At 36.1% G+C, this 23,455-nt stretch overlaps 2 protein-coding genes across 4 annotated transcripts; both read right to left on the reverse strand.

Annotated features, from left to right (window-relative positions):
- Positions 1–571: 571 nt before the first annotated feature.
- LOC107859081 (protein PLASTID TRANSCRIPTIONALLY ACTIVE 12, chloroplastic) lies at positions 572–12,185 on the reverse strand. Of its 3 annotated transcripts, none has more exons than XR_007052251.1 (12): positions 11,763–12,135; positions 11,599–11,666; positions 9,640–10,308; positions 9,222–9,334; positions 8,023–8,282; positions 7,540–7,661; positions 6,110–6,178; positions 5,068–5,121; positions 4,818–4,919; positions 2,382–2,503; positions 1,740–1,813; positions 572–951 (listed from the first exon to the last, which is right to left on the reverse strand). XR_007052251.1 is itself a non-coding variant. In XM_016703974.2 (11 exons), the coding sequence occupies exons 1-10, from the start codon at positions 11,794–11,796 to the stop codon at positions 2,408–2,410; spliced, it is 1,587 nt and encodes a 528-aa protein (XP_016559460.1). In that variant the 5' UTR covers positions 11,797–12,185; the 3' UTR covers positions 572–951; positions 2,382–2,407. The 3 variants fall into 3 exon arrangements, 1 of the variants encoding a protein (XP_016559460.1); XR_007052252.1 differs by lacking the exon at positions 572–951 and adding an exon at positions 1,289–1,660; XM_016703974.2 differs by lacking the exon at positions 1,740–1,813 and having other exon boundaries at positions 11,763–12,185.
- Positions 12,186–13,806: 1,621 nt separating this feature from the next.
- Positions 13,807–23,007, reverse strand: LOC107859082 (hydroxyproline O-galactosyltransferase GALT2). The gene is made up of 7 exons (XM_016703975.2): positions 21,529–23,007; positions 17,986–18,218; positions 17,225–17,515; positions 14,942–15,070; positions 14,672–14,845; positions 14,457–14,564; positions 13,807–14,362 (listed from the first exon to the last, which is right to left on the reverse strand). The coding sequence occupies exons 1-7, from the start codon at positions 22,376–22,378 to the stop codon at positions 14,159–14,161; spliced, it is 1,989 nt and encodes a 662-aa protein (XP_016559461.1). The 5' UTR covers positions 22,379–23,007; the 3' UTR covers positions 13,807–14,158.
- Positions 23,008–23,455: the final 448 nt, after the last annotated feature.

The raw sequence follows: 23,455 nt of genomic DNA on the forward strand, positions 1-23,455 counted from the left end.
ATCTTCAATGTTGCTTTGAGGTATTTTGGTGTCTGTTGTCCTTTTGGACAGACAAGATATTTACTAGAAGAAAAAAGATTTGGCATCTGTTTGCAAGTGAACCTTTTTTTTTTTTTTGGGTGTGTGTGGCGGTTGAGTAGTTGACTGTTGACATGATAAAAGTCCTGCAAGGAAACAATAGAGAAGTACACTTTTTTCTTCTTATTACAAGATACAATATTTTATATATATTATTACCACATATCCAGCCTTCAGGTTACAAAATGTTACACTACGGTTATTCCAACATCTATAATAAAGTTAGAATCTAAACTTCAAATATCTTCGCAAACTCTACTCCAATGTAGAACTATAAGGTGGAGCTAGGTGGGTAACTTTCTCGTCACTCTTACAAAATTGATTTCCTCACTTTACAAAACAAGCAACATGGTATGCCAGTTGTACTTTTCGTCGAATAATTTTGGAAATTACACTTTTTTCTCCCCAGGAAATATAACTGAACACAACTTTTAAAGCTCCATTACACTCCTGAATGGTAAATGCCAAAGAACACACTCCCTCCACATCTGAGTTAATTTTAAATAGAAGATATATATGCTTCTAATTTCAGGCCAATATACCAACCATACTTCAAAAGTTGTTCATATTGTGTTCTGGATACAACCTACAGCACTAGAATTTTCCCTTTATCATTTTCTTTACAGAGGATAATCCAAGATACATTCACAAAAACCTACCAAAAACTTTCCACAAAAAAACCTACTCTTCTGGCTTGAAATTCTTCACTGGATGATGTTTACAGCAACATCAAGGAGCAACTGTTTTGCAGTTAGGTCTTATTGCCAGATCTTGTCAATAATTCAATATATGTTCATCGACTTCATAGGGGAAAGATGCAGCTGCTGGCATCAATAGATCTTTGTTGATGGGGATGAATATAATTTGCTTATCCTGCAAGGTAGAAATGAATTCTGTGTTATTGAGAAGATTTATTTTGGAACATCTTGCAAAAAAGTAATAACAAAAATCTGTAACTGAACTCTAAATCAAAACTACATGCTCCTATTTTTGCAACTGAACTCGAAATCAAAACTACATGCTCCTGATTGGCAAATAAGGGCTAAAGAAAAAAGTTGATTAAAGTTGCACACTGAGACAGGATATGTGCACCCTAATCCAATAATGTCCGACTAGCTCCAGTGTTATAGCTCTTCTCGAATAGCCCAACAGAAAGGAAAACAAAGCCAGAGTCGAGAAAGAAATCAAGAATAGAGGAACAATAAAATGATGAGTACAAATGTATAATGTCTTTGATGGAGATAGGGTCCAAGAACAACAAAGAACCAAAAGATAGGAACCCTGGTTATTCCTTTTACCAGGGCAAAACCAAACAAATGAGACGGACAATATTACACAGAAAACTAGATGCAAGATAGCTATTCAGCATGGTACTATCTTCTAGCTGGTCCCCTAGCATGATTTTATAATGACTTAGAAATTCGTCTGGGGCCAACCCTTAGGACCAACCATAGTCTTCAAAACTCGTTGAAAATGAGCCTGTCCTCTATGATTCTCCATTTAAATACCAGATTAGTTTGCAGGGCTAGAACCTGTGACCTGTCACAAGTCCCTCAACCTCGAGCAAGCTGGTCTCCTAGCACTATTGAGCAAGTAAAGCAAATCCGGTCAATTCCTAAGCCAGCTTTTCTGCTAAAGGCAACTGGATCACAGAGAATTACCTTATTGATCACATCATAAAAGTTGGAATGCTTGTTTACTGCTAGAATATTCAAGTTCTTGAATAAATTTGCCCCTGAAATTAAATGCTGAGTTTTTCTTGCGTACTCATGTATATATGATGAAAGTTTGCTCAGTAGACTAGAATTTGATACATCAACATGTTGGCTAAAAAATATAGAATTTAGAGCAGGATAGCCTACTTAGGAATGTAACTCTGACATCGTCTATGAAATGATCATTAAGAACTTGTAAATCTAACTCAAAGATGCTAGTAAGAAAGCAAAATCCAGGAATCTGGTTCAATAAGCATTTGGAATATGAATGTTGAGTATTCTAGAGATTGAAGGGGCAGACCTCTATCTCTCTAGTCTTTTTTTTTTTGGAACAGTTAGCAGACAGATAACAACTACGCCTCGGTCCCAAACTCTATCTACGGAGTTCAAGGGGTGTTCTTGTTGCAAAGTCACATTACAAAGCTAAAGGATTTTACAATTATTTTTTTTTGCACGATGGCTCATCAAGTCGAAACGAAGGTTATTTGAATGTATGTACAGTATGTGGACAGAGCACAGATGCATTTCACCTAAAGAAGTTTATGTCAAAAATATCTCTGTTTCCACTTTTCAGACAAATGAGCTCACCTAATAGCCTGGGCAATCCATCAGCCTCACTCATCCTCATCAAAGTCCATAAGGAAGTCTGTCAAATTTTCAGAATCATCTACAGCTTCCTCCAGAGACATGTCTTTCTTTTTAGGTTTACCCTGCAAGGTCATGAAGTGCATGCGGTTGTGAAGTTCCAAATACAAAATACATTAAGAAAACAACTAGGCTGATTTTTTTTTTTTTAAATTTCTTCATGAACTGCCATTGGATTGATTCTAAAGATACAAATGGCTACTGACTCACGACAAGACAAGTTGACCAAGCAAGTTAATCTATAGTTAAGACACTTCTTTCTTATTATATTAGTGAGGAAATGCCCGTGCTCCGAAACTAAGATGTGAGCTTAAAAGAACCTGCTTGTTTTAAATTTCTAAAATGTTATTCTACATTCACGATAATCACTCAAATGAATAAAGGCACCATCAATAGCCAAGCAATTTTAGAAGGGGAACCTGAATAAAATCCTGAGTGTGGAACAAACCCATCTTCTGAAGTTTTTATTAGTCTAGACACCAGCAGCGAGTTTGCATATCAGAACTTGTACTCTAGACTCTAGTGGGAAAGTACAAACATTATCTATCCTTTCTTACTGTGAATAGTACCTTACCACAGTATATATATATACAACAACAACAACAAACCCAGTGTATTCCCACTTAGTGGGGTCTGGGGGGGGTAAGATGTACGCAGTCCATACCTCTACCTCTGCTGAAGTAGAAAGGCTGTTTCCGAAAGACCCCCGGCTCAAGTCACGAGATATCACACAAACACATAGTACAGCAAAGAAGCAGATGACGTAACATAGATACGGCACCCATAAGGAATATAAAACAGAGTAAAGCAGGAATGCAGGAATATAAAGCAGAGGAAAGCACACATATTCGTAATAAACATGAAACACGGGACACGGAACATTGACTACGGAAACATAACAGGAATACACCCCCACCAATTAATTCCCTACACTAGCGACCCGAACTGGCCCTAATCCTCTGCCGTAATTCGCATCCTCCAGACCTTCCTATCTAGGGTCCTATATATATATAATTTAAGAAAATAGTGGGAGAAGGAATTCCTGAGAATGCAGCTGTCTTCTTCAACTTTCCTATATCAAAATACAAATCACAACATAATGTACATTCTTATCAGCTCTTAATCTTTTTAAGGAGCAGCTCCTTTCCTTACTTAACATCTCTCAATCTCAATATGAAAATCAACATAACTTTTGAGAGTATTTGCATGCATGTTTTATTTGTTTTGTATATATATATGCACATTTTAACATCCATAATGTAAGGCTGGAAAACAGAATCTTCATAACCATTATATTTGTGCACATTGATACTGATGAGAAATAGGTCAGTTCTACCTATTTCAAGTGTTCCTCACAGAATGAGTATATGGAGAATTTTGTCAACGAGAAAATGTGTCTAAGTTTGCTTGATGCAAATGGTTCATCAAAGTAAAACGATTTCATTAGCAGCCTAGAAAATGAATTCTTGATGAACGCTAAGAGTGAAAAGATATAGGATAGCGAACTTGTAACATCCTTCTCACAGAGATATGCCCTGCATGTAATTTGGATAATCTGCAAACATAGAGATTTCTATAATCTCTCTTTTATAATAAGTACAGTGCATTTATAGCATAAGAAGCTGTCTTGTATTTGTCATCTCTTATCTGTTCAGAATCCCACAACCTTCTATTGCCTAGTATAGTCTTTTTGAATTGTGCAGACATAATGTTCTGCCCCGGTGTTGGTTTATTTCTCTAACTATCATATGGTATTGACCTTCAGAAGAGTGCACATGCATTAATGTTGGATAACAAATATGTTTGAAAATGATTCAGTAACTTGAATCGAGTATGGAAGACATATTAGAGTACGTTAACAGTGAAAAGGAGATGAATTGGAGAGACTCTGAGACGAGAAGTTGGAAATTTGTGTCTATGCTAATAAGTGAAACATGGCCTAACTTAGAAAATATACAACTTTTGATACAGAAAGAGTTTTATTAGCATCCTGGAGGCAAATGTGAGCAGGTTCTATTTTGGCATTACCAACCCATACAATTGCTCCATAAGTCCTCTCAATTTTTTTACCATTCAATACAGCAAGCATTATTTTCTTTTGCTCTAGAGGGACATGGGTCTGAAGCAGTGGTTCATTCTATTGTATAAAATTTGTATTCCATTATCTCTAAGCACAGAGGGAAATTTCCTTGTAGCAGAGGACATATAGTACGAAAAAAATACAACAGTTTTTGGTGAGTCTAGACAAGTAAAACCAGATTGTTAACCAAATATATAGCAGTATAGCAAAATGAATAACCCCTTCAATGGTGTCAACAAACTGTACCATAAGATCAGAGAGGAAACCAAATAAATCGATGATCAGTAGAAAGCAAAAACCTTCGATTTGCGAAGCTCGGGATTGCTTTTCAAAACACTCCAATTGCGTGTAATTTTCTCATCCTCCTCTTCACCTTCAGCCTCGCTTCCTTCTTCTTCATCCTGAACCACCAAGAGAAGTTAGTTAACATAAACTAATGATTAGCAAACAATGCTAATGTAGCAAATTAGAAAATTTAGAAGTTCAGGATGAAGAAAGACAAAGTTCATAAAAGATCAAAACTAAAACAAAGGATAAGAATGAACTCACATCATTTTCACCAATGTCAACAGCTCGTGCCATAGCTTCATCAATTTCTGCCACCTGTTGCAGAGAAGAAAGTACTTTTACTGTATAGATTCAAATTAAAGGAGACCGCACTACTAATATAAAGCATACCTGACTGTTGATGATTGTAAGATTACTTTGACACATATGCAAAGAATGAAGATTGAAGTAGACAACAGTATGTGAAAGTCAATTTTTTTTTCATGAAAGTCAATTTTTTTTTCAATATTAATTTGCATGCTAACTGCAATATATTTATGCGTGGGATCTAGAGTACTTGTGCTTATAAACCCTAAATAGCAGTGTTATCAAAAGCGAAAAATGCAAAAAAGCCCTAAGGTTTGTTGGGGCTTAAAGCGCAAATAAAAGCGTGGGCTTCAATGAAAAAAGGCGCAAAGGGAGAAAAAAATATAAATCTTTATGTTTGGTCCAAGACTAATAATTATAATCATGAATGACAAATATATGGACAAAGAAATTGGAAAACAATTATGATAAAGTGAAGTATCAATTGTTTAGTGTCGACTCTTCAGAAGAGACTCACTGGCAAGGAAAAGTATGTCTTAAAAACGTGATGACAACATTGAAGCGCACATACAGCGAGGCGAAGCGCTCAACATGTTTTGAGCCTCGCTCCAGGGCTTAAGCGCGCCTTTGATATCACAGCTAAAAAGTAAGTTCTTTTGAGAGAAGCAAGTGTATTATAAGATTTCGCACCACGCAGGTGCAATCAAAAGTATTAAAAGTCAATCCAGAGAGTGTATACCTTCCTATTCTTAAGGAGAATCTATGAATTCCATCACTGTTTCAACATCATTTACATCAATCATTTATTTCTCTCTTTAAAAGTAAAGTCCAGAAAAAAGCAATTGATAAACTACTCAATTGAAGCTTTTTACATGTACAGCAATTTGTTTGCAGTAATGCAATAAAACAACAAATGCAACTGCAAAGAATAATACCTTTTACAGACAGCTCAGAGAATTAAACAAAGTATCGTAAAGCCTTACGGAACAGTTATTACCTCAATTTCTTCCATCTTCTCTTTGGACAGAATTTTCTCTAGCTCTTCTCTTGATATTATTTTGCCATGCTGATAACAAAATGTTCCAACAAAACCCGGAATATAAATCAGTAAATGACAGGCTAATAAAACATAAACCACTAAAACAGGTATATCAACTTTACACACAGCCGACAACAACTATACTTCTAGCTTTCTGTTATTTGAGTTAGCACGACAGCTAAATAGATATGCTATAACTTTTCTCAGAAAAAAAAATGCTACAACTTATGTACCATATAGATAGTAATCATCTCTCATCAGCAAACCTAATCTAGAATTCTTTTGATTAGATTCATCCCATTCATAGAGCCCAGTAAAGTCAAATCTTCATAAAGTGGAACTATCAACATGATTTGGCTTGACTTAACTAACATTTCTATCTCAACTTTCTTTGACTTACCTTCATCTTCATCCATCATATTCTACTAGACCTTTCGCCTAAATTTAAAATTTTCTTGACCTCCAAATGTTAAAGTTAATACATCTAGAAGAGATGTTATTCACACACCACATTAGCTATATACACCTAGTTGTTTGCTCGTAAAAATTTGACAAATTGCATACCCCTCAAATCTCAATTAATCAAGTAAGCCTTGATGCCATATTTGTTGGAATTAGTTGTATGAATCCTCCATATGTCCCCAGGGGAATGGCTAAGCAGTTGATGTATAGAAATAACAACTTCGAGATCCTAACTACAACATTCAGTGCAAGCCCATCTGCCCTAAACTTCGTGGTTGTGGCAGGCTGCTGGTGAATTAGTCGATCCGCACACAAATTGACCCAAAAAACTTGGTTATTTAAAAATTCATTTGCATCTATTCCACGGAATCCATTGCCTTATCTTTTAATGCAATTTTAAGAATTCTCTAGTACCAGCCTGTGTCTCATTCTTAGCTCTAAAGGATTTATAAATCTCTCATTGGAATAAACATCGGATCTCATGTAAGTGGCACAACAACAACGAATCCCTAATATCAACAAGTTAGTATCGCATACTAGATCCTTTGCTTCTATGGTATCCGTGCTAAATCCGCATTGATTCTGATTGGTTTAGGATAACCGTCAAATTTACTGGAAACATTAGTTTGTATCTATCCAACTATTTGAGAGATTGAGCCTCGGTATCTTTACAAAGTAATAATGCAAACATCTCGTATGGAGGCAAAGCACATGAACAGAATTTAGCAGAGTATCTCCATTTCCATTTGCTTAGACAAGAAACCATCACTATTTCTGTAGCTATTGAGAACAAATGCGACATGTAACAGCACTCAGCAACTAATTTGAAGTGCATATGTGAGAAAGGAGGTCAGAAATAAGGTCAATGGAGTTAACTAGACAGGAAGACCACGTAGGGTACTGAATAGAAAGTTGCTTAACCAAACCTCTTTCAGATAGGCCAACATATTTGGTGTTGGTTCATGGAAGTCTGGACCCCTGTAATCAATCACTTCATCTGGATCCTGAATGTAATTAATGGTTGGGTAAACTGGATCTCCACCCCAAACTGCACAAGAAGAATAGGAAAAAGCAAATTGTTAATTTCCAGGTAAAAATGGAAAAAGGAAACCCAGACAAATCAGAAGAAAACATTTATAATTCCAATAGTCCTGATCAGACAGGCAAGAGACCATTTCAGGTTAAGTTCAGAAATTTTTGTGCAAAATAATAATTTGAAAGCACTTTTAACAGTAATTTCCTGAAAAGCTCAAACTAAAGATCCCTATAACTACCCAAAAATAAATGACTCTCCCCCAACTTCTAATCATCTTCAGTTCTAAATTAGCTGCATACATGGATACTCACAAGTCACAAGCAAAAGCCGGAAAAGTTATAAATTATTGTCCAGCCAGAGGAAAGGGGGATACTTTGTTTTATTTGATCCTCCCGCATTCTCATGGCCAACGGATCACGAGGAATACGAATATCAGTTCCCATCATTATGCGGTATTCACTATCAGTTTGATGGCAGAACATTTCGATGAGTTGAGTGTTCTCATCTTCACCAGTCTCTTCAAAGTGCTTTTGAATAGCCTCTCGAGAAGTATCTCTCTTCCAAGCTTTGACCCACTCTGAGTAGTATGCTATAGGACCAATCTTTTCTCTTTTTTCTTTTTCAGCCTGTAGCCTGCATTGCCCACTTATTAGTTCTTAGTTCCAAGAATAAACTATATTCTGGTTAATCTTGAACTGAAAAACAAGATTGCCAAGTCATTTGGCAACTCCAAAATCTGTCAATTAGGGAAAAACACAAGGAACAAGTTTCAGAAATATAATATCAAACAGGTCTCCAAGGGGATGAACTAATGATTAAGGCATGGAACAACCTGGAGACTCCACGTTCAAATCCTAACCACACACTTGGTGTGATCCCATCCGTTCTAACCTTAGGCTGGATAGGTAGGCCAGCAGTTGTTGAGATGCGTGCAAGGTGGACCCCACACCACGTATATATAAAGGTAAGAAACAAACAGAACAAGAAGTCAAGACTTGACTTTCCATCAAAACCAGCTTCGGAAAGCTTGCAGAACCAATAGCTTTTGAAAGCACTAGATGAAGGGAAAAATTAAGAGAAAGGACATGGAGTTGATCAAAATCTAACCAACATTTGACAATTTATTTATGTTAATTCTATCTAAAATATACATAACCAATAATCAATATGACAAGAAGAGAAGGCACAATGAATTGCTGTTCGACTCTTTGTCATGACAATAACAAGCTTCCTAAGAATGAATTAATACAACAGTGTACACACACATAATAAGAAACTAAGGCAATGCAGTCTGCTTATCCTGTATTTTCTCTGGCAATGCAGTCTTCTTATCCTGTATTTTCTCTGGCAATGCAGTCTGCTTATCCTGTATTTTTTCTCAATTTGTCTATCCTTTCCTCGCAAGGTTCCTTGTAGCCTATAGTTTATGATATTCATTCATGAACGATGACGGCTATAGCAAACGAGTGAGGTCCATGCTTCAACATTTCAGTACAAGGAAAAAGGGAGACACTATAACTTGTAGAATAGAACATGTGATGCAACATTATTGAAAGAAGTTGTTGATTCTACCTTTCCTCCTTATATATATGTCTCCTTGCTCTATAGAGCGCAGTCTCCGTCAATGTAGGATGCTCACCATAGAGCTTTACTTGTCCTGTCTCTGCCATAGCTTTAAGAAACACCTGTTCAAGGAAAAAGAAAAATAATCTCTAAGTCAGAATTTTAGTGATGATATCAAATTGAACTTGCCCAAGAACCACGAGAGGTTTAAAGTGGTTAGCAATGTATTTTTATATTCACGGCGTCTCTACTGAAGATATCATTTTATCCTCTTTAGATTTGTATTTATATATTTTACAATGTGTGATCGTCAAGCAGCTAGCATGAGCAGCATGGACATCCAATCTTGATTCGGCCCAATTTAATTACACTGGCTACATACTTAAACAATATATGCTTGTTAGAAGTATTTATTTTTGGTACTGACCGTTTCAACATCAGGACGCCTCCTCTGCCACCTAGACCATTGCTCTTTTTCAGGCTTTCTCCAATTCCACCATAGCTCTTCACTAGTAAGTGGCTTCTCTATTTCCTTCTTTGCCGTTGGATCAATAAATGGGTGAGGCCGTCCATGTCTTTTATCCAGCTCATAGCCTGTCAGCTCCTCTTCTTCTTGTTCAGGCTGATAAATGACATACTCTGAGGAAAGATCCTTTGGCTCTTCTGTTACATTATCAGGAGTCTCCAGAGGATCATCGGAAAATACACGGAAATCTGAAGGCTGGGAAGCGGAAGCAGATGTCTTGTACTTCTTTCTTCTACTTCCAGGATTTTTTCCATAAGATGGAGTTCCAGTTGAAATACCATCAGGTTCAGGAGCCCTGGCGGCCCTAACTCGACTAGCTGTGCCTTCTGGCCAGTACTCCTGTCCAGGAATACTAGCACGAGCTCCAGATGCTGGTTCCAGCTGCCCAGAAGTGGAGTCCATATAACTGTGATAAGGGTAACGCTCAACAGACACCTGCTCAAAGGAGCCCTGATTCTTTTCTTTGTTCTCACACTTTATACAAGGAGCTAAAGGAGCCTTTTGAAATGGACTGCTGGAGACAAATTTGAGCTGCCATATTGAAATAGGAACAGTACCTGTAAACAATGTCTGGGTGGTTCCCAGCACAATGCATACTCCTATTAATGAAGACTTTTCAAATGATGAGAAACTTTGCTCAATATAGAGCACCTTCCTTAAAGCATGCAAGTTGAACATATTACCATACTTTAATGTTAAACAAGATATGCTTAAACATAATATAAGACAGGAACAGAAAATTCGTGAATAAATTCCACCAGAAATTTAAAACTGCTGCTGTCGCAATTACTATATGAATTTCACCGCCATAGAGAGCAATATCTCCTAGTTTGCAATTCAGATGCACATATATACATAGTTCAGTGATGAATAAGTAAACATAGACAGGTAAAGTTGGTGTGCATGTGGAGGGGTAAGAAAGAGAAATCAGCTGTTCGCTAAGCAGCCAGATTAATTCTACTTCAATTAATTGTATAAAGGGAATTTAATAAGATAGTACTGCACATATCAAAAACAGAAATAATTGCTACCATGAGATTACAATCAAGTCCTAAAATCTAATCAAACTCTCAGCTATTGAAGTAAATATTTCCTTCCAACCTAAGTTGCGTGGAACCTTCATTTTTGGTGCCGTCCCCGTGTCCATTCTCCAAATATACACTACATTGGAGAATCCGACACGCACCCACTGACATTCTTGAAGAGTCCGTGCAACATAGCTTCCAACAGCTTGCCCTGATCGCTAGCTCTAACACTCAAGAATAGTTTAACTATATAGTCAGGCATATAATACCATTGCACATCAGAACCGATTCATCAAGCCCCCTAGCATATCCCTGTATATCTTGAATGGAAGTGAATACGCAAATCATTTTAATCTCTTGTAGACCTTAGCACAAAGTTTTCACCAAATCTCAAGGGGGTGTTTCATATCAAACCCGCCTTTATCCTAACAGCTCATCTTTAAAGAATCTATTTCAACATTCTGATTCCAAACCACTTCTCAACCCTGACCATTCATTCTCTCAAAGATGCATAACTCACATATAAACCCAAAGGCAGCAATTTGAACTCCTAGAGCTATTTTTCACAAGTTAAAAAAATTAGTTTTTTGGAAAAAAATACACTTAGAAACACTTATTGTTGCTCAAATTTATCTTAAACACAAACTGTTTCACACTAAAAGTAGTGTAGTACTAGTTTGAAAAAACATTTTAAAAAATTAAGGTGATTATAGAAGTTTGGTCAAACACGCTATAAGATTGTATTCTCACTAGTGATTAACAAACATAATGAAAATGAGTTGGAACACCTAAACATAAATGTAAAAATAAAATAAAATAATAATCTAAAAAAAACCTTCCGATATGGGCAGCAAATGCTAGACACAAATCCATCTGTAGAAGCCAAAATTCTCAGTCCTCTATCTGCAAATACAAAAATAAAAAACAATGAATTACAAAACAGGAAGGAATAAAACCCAAAAAATGAAGAAGTAGAAAGGTGGAAGAGTAAAAGTGGACCTTGATATAAGGAAGTAGACAATATAGAAGCCATTGCTGGTGAGCTGACTTGAAAATGCTCCTATAAATAAATAAATATAAGTCTTATCCTTTGTCCTTTGCTTGGGTTTAGGAGGGGCTTTGGATAATGTGACTCTCTATTCGGTCTGATTGTCCTTAAACCGTCAAACAAATTTGGACCGGCTATCAGACCGGCCTAGTCACCAATATTTCGGTTTATTCTGCACCGGTTCAAAATAATCTCTCTTCTCCTTAACCATAGGCCCTTTCAAATGTGGAGGGGAGCCCGGGGGTAAAAATATCTGTAAACAATACATATACAGCAAAGATGAAACTATTTACATAATTTTTCATTGAGGTTTTCTCTCTCTTGTATCCAAAATATTGTCATACATTCGGTTGATTGTTATACATTCGTTGAATGTATGATAAATCTGATTTACCTAAAATTAAGGGATAAGGAATCAGTAAATGTATCCCTATTTCTTAAATTACGTTATTTAATTACCTAATGTTAATTATGGTATGAGTTAAAATAGTAACTGAAATTTGAATTTCAAAAACAAAAAATCTGAAACATTACATTTAATTATCTTCTTTTCTGATTTACTTTTCTGTGCAAAAAATTTTTTGCTCGTACGTTTTTGTGAGAAAAAATATGAACATCCCAATATTGTTGCGTCATTCAGGTGTATGGGAGACCAAAATAAGTTTTAAAACATACAAAAGTGATGCTATTGTTGTTTTTGAAAGTATTAACTTTGTGAAATTGGTTGCGACAATCGCGACGGAATTGGTTATTGATGATGTTCGAAAAAAAATTGAAGTAAAATATATTGTTGATGGTAATTCTTCACCAATTATCATAAAAAATAATAATGGAGTCAAGGTTTATAAAGAGTTGAAGAAACAATGTTCTGGGCTTATAAGTTTTTCGCTATGTATAACAACTTCCAATAAATCGACTAAGGATATCGAGTTTGATAGCGAAACTGGGGCTGTAATGTGTATTGAAGATAGTGAATCTGATTCGGTTGCGTTAACTGTTGTTGAAACGCAGAATCAGTATTCATTATACGTTCCAGAATTTGAAGTTAATAATTTCATTACTGATTGCAAGAACACTAAAATAAAAGTGAACCAACTTTATAAGGATAAGCAAACTTTGGTATCGGTTATGGCGAAATATGCGATATCGAATGGCTTTAACATCTTTACTAAACGATCTGATAAACAAAGGTATGGAATAAATTATTAATTTTTATTTGCAGATGTTGTGAAGGATGTTGTTGTGTTGTAATAACATTTGTTAAATGAGTTTTATTATTGACTGTAATTTTTGGCTTTACTGTTTGCATAAAAAAGAGTTACATTTATTATGTGTAATATTCCATCATACATGCATGCGAATGTATAATAAAATTGTAACAATTTAGTTATGATTTTCTTATTTAAATTAAAGATTTTATATGTGATTAAATGGACAACATGGTTTAAAATGTATTTGCAGCTATGTGTTACATTGTCACGTCAAAGATGGTAAATGGGTCCTGAAGGCGTATTCAATGAATCATTCAAAAATCTTTGTGATAAAGACATTTGATTTGGAACATAGTTGCAGCTTGAGTGATAGAGTTCTGAATAATTTGGTTGCGACAACTGCTTTTGTCAGTGAGTTTACTGCACCAAAGTTAATTAATTACAAGAGAATACACACACCGGTGGACATAATTGAAGAGATGAAGGTCGTATACGATGTTGATATTAACTACATGATGGCTTGGCAGGCAAAAGAAAAGGCAATTGCGATGCTTAGAGGTGGACCAGCTTTTAAAGATTCAACTTTTTCACGTCCTTTTTTAAGATCAACCTAATGAGAGAAAACATCTGCTATAAGGAGTTAGTATCAAAGTAAATTTAATCATTCACCTTAGTAGATTCAGACCATATCCAATCATTTTTTAGGACATAATTTTAAATTCAAATACTAATACTAGGTTAATGAAATAGTACTAAATTTAAATTTCCAGGAGCAAGGAAAGTATTTTGGCATTGCCAACGGAAAAGCTTCATATAAAGCGTTAAGTACAAACATTTAAGTGTGAAAGCCCCAGCACAAAACTTTGGTAGTGGGGAGGCTCCGCTGAATATCAAAATGTCTGTATGTTTCTTCATGGTACAAGACGGCGGCAGGAATCCTATACAATGACTAGTACACAGTAAGCAAATTCAGATGTACAAAATCCATGGCAATGACCAATGTTCAGTGTTAAGACAGCCATGAACAGAACAGACACAACAACAAAACTTCATTTCTTGGCGTAAGATCTCCAGTTAGGAAAATGATTCAACTCAAATTGGCCACGCATCAAGCAGCAAAAAATGGTCACATCAATCTAAAAATTGCAGCAATGTGCCTTACCCTTGAGCAAATTGTTCCACAGACAGTACATCTGTCGTGGAGACTGATAATGAGCTGTGAAATAGTCTTCCATACATCCATATTGACAGAATTTCCAGTTGTGAGAGTACTGTACAGGAGTGGAACTGTTGTAACTCTCAACCCACATACCCATGCTCACATCCTCCATTTTGAAAATCTGTCAATTTGATGGGGAGAATGCGTATTTCAGAATCTAAACTTTTACCATGTTTATGATTAAAAAGAAACGAATGAAATCAGCTGTTACAAACCCGTAAGCTTTGGTTCTGATATTGAGAAATGATATGTTTGGCAATATCACTTGTAATTATATATCCTGGTCCATTAGCGTAAGGGGGGTATACATCTTCTGGCCACTCCTGTTGCACAAGTCAATATTTCCAAATTAAATTAGTGTCTATAAGAAATCAACAAAAAGTAGGCATAAGTTTTGAATTTATACTCCACTTCATATAAATCTCTGCACCTCATATGATACGGCCCATTTTCCTGTTCGGAGTGGTCTATGCAAGAGATTAAGATTGCCCATGTAAAGAGATCGTCCAGGAGGAACGCGTTGAATTTCTCTCAAGACTGAATCTATTCTAACGAAATTATCATCGTCACATTTCATGATATATGCAGCTGTCACATTCTGAACCTGCAACAGATATTGTGGGCCATGTCGATAGAAATTAGAATGTGGCTAAGCGGTCCAGAAAAGAAGAGGAAGATGGGGGCAAAGTGCAGAACTCACCCCATACTCGCAGATGGCAATAGTTTTGAGAACCACTAGCTCATATCTGTCAATAAAGGGGACAATCACAATGTCCCCAAAGTAATCTGCTTCCTTCTTCAATATAGCATTCAACTCCTTTCGTGGATTCTACAAAGTTAATTGTTAATACATAAGTACATTCGTTGAGGTTGAACTCCAAACTGGCTATTCATAGAGATGATAGTGTAAGTTCTACAAATAAATAAGTTCGTGAAAGGAAAATTAAAGAGAGATGTTTGCAAAACAGCATAAAGTAGTACTGAAGACAATAGCACAACCATTTTCCTGTTCACGGAGTTTCTCCTTTACCTGAAAGAAACACTACTCTTGCTTGACCATCATTTATCTATGAAACATTCAAATGAAAGTGCCTCAGAAGTCCAAGGATAGAAATGGCAATACTACGTCTTCCCAGTGAACACCATGTAGGGCAAGTTACATCCCAAAAAAGAAAGAAACTGTGTAATGTAACAAGCATGCAGTGGGCTCCAGGGATAGCCATGAAGGAACTTCCAAGTAGGTATACAAGGGGGTGATCTTATTGACATCTATTATCCGGCTAAAAATGAATACAATAACTGTACCAGAGTTTATGACAAAATGAGCTAATGCGACTTGAGACAACTAGTCCTTTGATCTACCTGAAAAGGGTGAAATTGATCCAGGCAGACTGAAACATACCAGTAATAAGCCACCTAAATGCAACTCGAAAATTATTAAATTTTGTATTACTTCTAATGAAGGGGAGCCTTGGAGTAACTCGTAAAGTTGTTGCCATGTGACCAGGAGGTCATGGGTTCAAGCGTTGGAAACAGCCTCTGGCAGAAATGCAAGGTAAGACTACATACGATACACCCTTGTGGTGGGGCCCTTCCCCGGACACCGCGCATAGCGGTAGCTTTAGTGCACCGAGCTGTCCTTTTTTTTTTTTGTTTGTATTACTTCTAATCAAAACAAAATTGAATACATTTCTCACACTGCAGACAGAACAGCCCCATTATGCAGTCAAGCTCTTTATTGAGTCGGCGCCATATTTTAGAGTTCCTCAACTGTATTTTTAAAAATGGAGTAACTGGCACTAGCTACATAATACATTGACAGTCCTCTTGGTTTCTTTCTGTAAAAGATTTAATTTTTGTTAGTTTCAAAATTTGGGGGCCTCTAGCTGTATGGAACATCAAGAGTATTTTTTGTCGGCGATGATGACCTATGTTGCTCGAACTCTTCAAAAATGTCATCGGTGCATGTCGGATCCTTCAAAATTAGTTCTTTTTTGGAGGATCTGACACTAGTGCAGCAGCATTTTTGAAGAGTCCGAGCAACTTAGATGATGACTATGAGAAACTCCCTATATTCCAAAAGAAGTTTTCTAAGGAGGAAAATGAAATAAAAAAATGTATTCAAAAAGTTTCCATAAAGAAACAGCAAATTCTTTTAGGATTACGGCACACCCTTATCTCAACTTGAACTTCAACTGGAACTTGGGAGGAGAGCTTATTGGCCCAACCGAAAAATGATTTTGACAATCCACAAATGGGCTTGCAAAACAAATGCGAAAAGGATTAACAAGTGTTTTTCGTAGTCAAATTTGTAGATCATAAAGAAATTAACAGTCGCAAAAGAGATTAGAAGTACTGGCCCACCTGTTGATTTAACATGCAGATGGTATACCCATAGCCACCACCTCTATATTACTCAACTTACATTGAACTATACCTAGGCTGACAACATAAGGTTTCAAGTTGGGCATTTCCCACGCCCTAGGCAACAGTGATATCAGTGCCACTATGGTTTTCACCTATTATCCATTATCATCCTTTTCGTTGATAATTAATGAATTGTCCTTCGTCATCCTGCTTCATATGTCTCAGAAGAGTAGTGTATTGTTGTTCTATTTTTACTCTTTTCACTATGGAACCTGCAGATTTAACAGCCACTGCGATGTATATACATACACAATGTATGTAGTGTATGCATTTATATATCTAGGCTATGATAATATCAAACTTATTGATAAAAAAATAATCAAACACATTAATAAAGCAGTTCAAATAAACAGCTTATTCCATAACTGATCATTTGAAAATCTCCTTAATCAACTCATGTCGCAATTAAAGCTCAATGGCGTTTGAAATGTTGTAATTACGAGGAATATGACTGCATTTGAGGTGCAAATTTATTTGGGTGCAGCAACTTAAAATGCAATTGAGCCACATATATCTTTGCTCCCCAAGAAGTATTCGGGCAAGGGGCACGACTTACCAATGCAACAAAGAAGCGGACTGCTATGTCTGAGGACTTGATTGCCGAAGCCCGCATCCATGTTTTCCTGATTGCCATACGCTCAGCAAAGTGATTGGTGGCAGAAAGCACCCCAATGAAAAGTTGAATGTGATTCTGGGGTAAAGGAAGAGATTTCCACTTCTCTGAGAAGTCCAACACTCTTTGGGGAGAAAAACTTGGATGAGAGGTTGGAAGAGAAGTAGCATAAACAGAATGTATATCCACATCACCTCTGATTGCCAACCCTGTAGCATCTTCCAGTGTGAAGCCCTGAAAGAATAGGGATCATCTGATTATAGCTTACTAGTATGGTAATAACATAAGTGAGGAAACTGAAACATTAATTCCAGAAAATCTGGTGATTATATTAATTGCAATGATTACAAATTCGTGCAGCTGGTGAAGCGGTTCAGAAAAGGGATCAAAAACTACAGTAATATTTGTGTAGTCCATTCATTTTTTGTATGGTAAATTTGTCTGGGCAAAAGATATGAATAGTAGCTTGATTTCCTATTTTCCTTTTTTTTCTTTGAGAAAAATGTATTGCAATGGTTGAATGTGATCATGACTGGCGCAGGTGCGCAGCAGTCTGAAATGTGCTTACTCGCAAGTCAATTTCAAGAAGAACATCTTAACATGCTCTCCTTCAATAATGACTTGCTCAGTTGTGGGAAAAGCAGAACATGTACATGTCTACGAGAAAACCTTCAAAGTTGTTTGGAACAGTGGAAGTAGCTTACAGTTCGATATGGAAATGAAGTCACATGCCGGCCGCCTACATTGATATGGTAGCCATCAATACCAGCACGAATAGTTAGAATAAACATCCTACCCTCCACAAATGGAAAAGGCCATGTCACTTCTGGCTTCTTTGCCCGTCCAATGAATCGATCAAACCATGAGAATATTTTCGACTCTCGAGTATCAACAATGTCATTCCTCATCCACTTCTCACATCTCAAATATCCATCAACTGCCATGAGAGTATTCAATATTTTATTGTTTTGATAGCTATAAAGCAATTAATCAAGAATTCCACAACTAAAACTTGTTTGGCATAAGTAGGGAAAGGAAGTAAAAGAGGTTTATCATCATTCTACAAGAAACATACATATAATAAAATGAAAACCATCCAGTTAAAATATAAATTAAAAACAAATTTGAAAAGAGCCAAGTGATAATCCTAGAATGGAAAAAGGAGAGGAAGAGATAAATTAAAGAAAGGACTATCACAAGGCTTCCAAATGAGAGTGACAGCAACCAAAAGAAAAGGAGAGTCAAGTATGAAAAACAGCGCGTGTGAGTGAAATCCTTGTTTATACACTAACTCACTCACTCTTTCTTGTTTTCGTGTTTATTCTTCTTTGTTGCAAGGTTATGAAGATGAATTCCTGGAGGAAAATGGAGTTGATCCCGATCAACACCATCCATTTATTGACAAGAACTTCAAGTGTGGGACAATCCAATGTTTTAGAAGGAGGATCAAGCATTTTAGCTAATTACTACACTTATCCAATCACCACCTCTATATTACTACTTAATAGTCTTGTTGATCATATGCCACCTCTATCAGTCATCTATTTTGCACTGTAAATTGACTATACAACTACGGAGGATGTTCATCAACCTAAGGGGTATAATGTGGAGTATGCCCAGGAACATAAGGAATGTTCTAATATGCTGGACAGAGAAGATAATAACTCAGTCAAGAAAGAGAGATGGAGGGTTGTCCCAATCCCAACTTGCGTATGGCGACAAATTTGGGAATGGAGAAATCGAAAATCATTGATGAAAAAGTTTGTCAATTCCAGAAGATAAAAATGAAGTGTTTAGTCCTTTTTAAATTTTTTGTGTAAAGGAGTATGCTTAGAAGATCATGAGTCAATGAAAGCACATTGCCTTCTTTTGATTAAAAATCATGAATCAATTTTTGATGTTTTAGATTCCTTGTCAGAAGGCATAGGAATTTGTGTTTTGCTAATTTCCTCAGTAATTAAGAATGACTATACAGATTTTGTGTAGTTCATATATATCAATATATACAAATATGTTGCCTTTCTAAAAAAACAATGACAATGACCCATTTAACCCAAGAAAACTCTCAAGGAAGTGAAATTTGATACTTATTTTGAGTGGAAGATTTGAATGGAAATGTTATTTTAACGGCAAAATACACACTCAAACTTGGCTCCAACTGTCAACTTGACACTTAAACTTACTAAATGACCAACTTGACATAGTTGTGTCTCGTGGACGCCCGACACTGACATGACAAAATGTTTGCATTTCACCTATATTTGAGTTATGAACCTTTACATTCTCTGTTTTAAATCTTTTTTATTTTTTAAAATTATGTACCTCTACGTTTCACGCTCTTCACGACACTTCTTCAATTGTCCATTCGCCATTTTTGGAACAATACACAGACAAATCCACAAGAGAACCACCGAGCGAACACTCTTGTCCTCCTTAAACTACCCTTTCAACTGCCTCTCCACCATTATTCCACCACGGATGCCAAATGAAAACACCATGAAACCAGCCAAGAAACCTTTAAAAATTTCTCACTGGTTCCGTATCTCCTTCCCAATATACAATACACTTAAAGCCACCAACAATTAGCAGTAGGGTGTTAATATCCAAAGCACCATATTTGTTTGTTAGTTAATGAAGTTTGTGTTTTGTTGCTACATTGGTCCATATATTTTCTTCTATGATGTCGTTTCGTTCATGTATGCTAAAGGAGTGTTTTTGAGCAAAAGAACCAAATAGATTGAATGGGCGCATGGACACTATCTTGTGTCGACCTAGCCAAATTGGTGACATGCATCATGTTTGTACTATCGATTTCTCGAGTTTTTGGGGGTTTGTGGGACAAGATTCGAGGACAAATCTTCTTTTAAGAGAGGGGTAGTGATAGCATGATATGGCTTCTTTTTAGCACAACTATGGGTTTGCAACAGAAAATGTACCTAAAGAACATTAGAAGATACGGGAAATCCAAGTGAAGATCAAAGCTCTATTTTAGTAGAATTGAAGGGTGACATCATTTCAGGAGGAAGTGCGATCACATAATATGGCTGCCACGGGACGCATTCTGACCAATACTAAATGGAAAATTTGTAAGAGGTTGTGCGCCTACACATGATATTACCAGCCACACGCACCTGAGTCTCAAATCTGAAGCCCACTAGATCAAGATTTAGCCTCACGTGTGACTGCAGAACTAGTTTGTGCAATCCCACACGCCCTAGTCCTTCAAATTCTTAATCCTTCTTAGGACAAGGCTAATTCTAGTATATTCTAAATGGGCTTGCATATTTTAGGGACCTAAGCTATAAGAAGCACATAGGTTTCTCAGAAATAGAGACTGGTGATAAGCTATAAGTCACATGCATCTTCTTGATGCCACTTATAATACAACTTACTTCATCAAAAGAAGAAAAAAAGAGACTGAGAAAATTTTGAAGAGCGATTGTGCTTGTGAGGTAGGTGGATATAACATTATGTTCTTGAGAAACACAAATCACTGCCATTGAAGTAGATAATTCTCTATTATTTAGCAATACTTTATTTTCTTGGTCGGATAATTCTAATAGGATTCTACTCTTTTGTGGAGGTTCAGTTACCTTTGATTGGATTGCTTGGTGAATCGGTGTTTCAAGTTAGATTTCTTGTGTTAAATCTTAGCCATTAATTGAATCTATCCAGGATCACTGTTCCTTATATTGATTTGTGATAGAATCATCCCTACGAAATTTAGGACAGAGTGAAAAAAAATAATAAAAGGTATATGACAGTAATAAACCTTAAACCTCTTTTAAATGCATACCTCATACATTAAGCCAAGAGATGGAGATGTATTGTTATTTAACTTATAAAAAATCTCTTTAATGCCAATAGGAGCAGTGTCTTCTTATTGTTTCTGTTTTATTAGCTCCAACACAGTTGAGGCTCAAACCATTTTTACTTTTTCTCAGATTCAACGAAGAAAAAAACAAAGTGACAATTTCACTGATTTCGACTTTTCCAGATAAGCTGTGTTTTTAAGACAACTTCAAGCACATATAATTCTCTTAACAAAGTAAAAAAAACAAAGCGACTATTTCACTTATTTCCACTTTCCCAGATAGTTGTGTCTAATCTTTCAAGCCAACTTCAAGCACATTGATTGTCAAAGCACATTCACCTGTATATCTTAGAATTCTTATCATTTTCAAAAATACCACAAAGGAATATCTGACAAAACAAAGAGACAAAACTCAGACAAGAAAACGTCTTACCAAGCATGTCGTCATCATACTTGGAAGGCAAACCATCACACCTGTGAGCTGTTCCCCATTGCATTCTATAGCAAGTATTGTGCTCGATCACTGGTCGATGGCTCCAATCTCCTCTTATTCTAGGATTGAGATGCAAAATCTTTGGTGGATCCTCACCAACCACAGATTTCAAACCTTGTAATTCAATCATAAATTGGGAAACCAAAACTAATGCATCACCAGCCTTTGTTTTGGCAAGCTGTGGAACATACTCATGATGAGCATAATGAGGAGTACCAATAACTGTTACAGAAGAACCTGCTGCAAGACCACATGGTAGGAACATCATTTGACCTTTTTTAGCAATTTGTGCTCCAGTACTAGAAACCCATGAAGGACACGATTCAGGCTTCCCCTCATGTATCGAATTCATCTCAATCCCCTTCTCCTCATACTTATCCAATTCTTCCCAAGCTTTCGCGCCTAGACTCCAAGCTTCATCTGCCATTCTATCCAAAACAGAAACATTCCGCTCCATACTCTTTCGTTTCAAAATAGCTGCCGTGATTCTCCCATAATGAAGCTTAGGCGGCTTTCTATTTGGAGAACCTTCATTCTCCTCTTCTTCCCGTGTCACTCGAGCATATTCCCCCACATTATTATGAAATCCAGAACTAGATTCTCTACCATCATCCTCTACATCTAGAGCTACATCAACATCATCACCACTCGAAACAGTAGCGCTCTCGAGAAACTCAGGAAACTTCACACAAATTAAAACCAAGTACAATGCAGCTAAACCCAGCAAAACATACGACAATTTAAACCTTCTCACACTCGAAGCCTCATTTTTCAACCTCTTCATCATCATATATATACACACACCTAACTAACTAAATAACCACAAAAAATAACCCCTAAAGCCCCCACCACTTCATCTCTCTAATAACCACAACAACATTAACAATCTAACACCAAACTTCATAAACTTAACAATAAGTAAACACAACAAATCATAAATGCGATACTGAGAAGCCGAAACTCACCCAGCTAAAGCTCAATTGCCCAGCATTTGGAGAAATTTGGCTGAACAATTATGTGCAGGAAGCTGAAGCAGCAAAATGCCCTATAAATGCAAGGGCAAAAACGTGAAGAAAGTGGAAGAAATCAATCGGACAAGGAGAAAAAAAAACCCTATTAGCGAAGGTTTTTGTGCAGCAGTTGATTCATTAATTAATTGTTGAAAAGAGGGAAGAAGGAGAAGTGCGTTGAAGAACAAATCAGAAAAATGAAGCTTCCCCTAAATATACGCGAAAATGGGATGTTATTTTTTGTTCTTTTAAAACTTTGGATAAATTAATTACCCTAAATTATATCATTAGTGATGATCCACCAAGGGTCCAGAATCCCATATATGGTTGATAGTTGGATTTTATTTCTAAGTTTAAACAGACAGATTACCAGATTTAGATACGATTTGTGGGTTTAACAATCAAACTCGCCTAGTAATTATTTAGACGCCGTAATATATTAATACTAATTTTTAAGTTATTACTTTCTCCATTTTAAAATATTTATCATTATTTTCTTTGTTATTTCGAGAGTTGGACAATATAAACTTTAATCTGCATTTTAATATATATATATTTTTATCAATTAATATAAGAAAAATATGTAATTTATAGATATTTTATTATCTACAAATTTAAATTATTTTGGTGACTATATGAATAGATTTGGGACTTCTAATGAAAGGCATTGTTATTTCATTTTTAATCATTCAAAAGTGAAAGGCATTGTTATTTCATTTTTAATCATTCAAAAGTGTTATAAATGTATTTACATTATAGTGAATGTCTATTAAGATCTAGTTGATATCTATCAGTATTTGAAGTATACTTTTAGTCAAAAAGTAGGAGTATTTTTCCCTATAAATAAAGGAGTTTTG

The sequence above is a fragment of the Capsicum annuum genome, chromosome 2, assembly GCF_002878395.1.
Source record: "Capsicum annuum cultivar UCD-10X-F1 chromosome 2, UCD10Xv1.1, whole genome shotgun sequence".
NCBI lineage: Eukaryota > Viridiplantae > Streptophyta > Magnoliopsida > Solanales > Solanaceae > Capsicum > Capsicum annuum.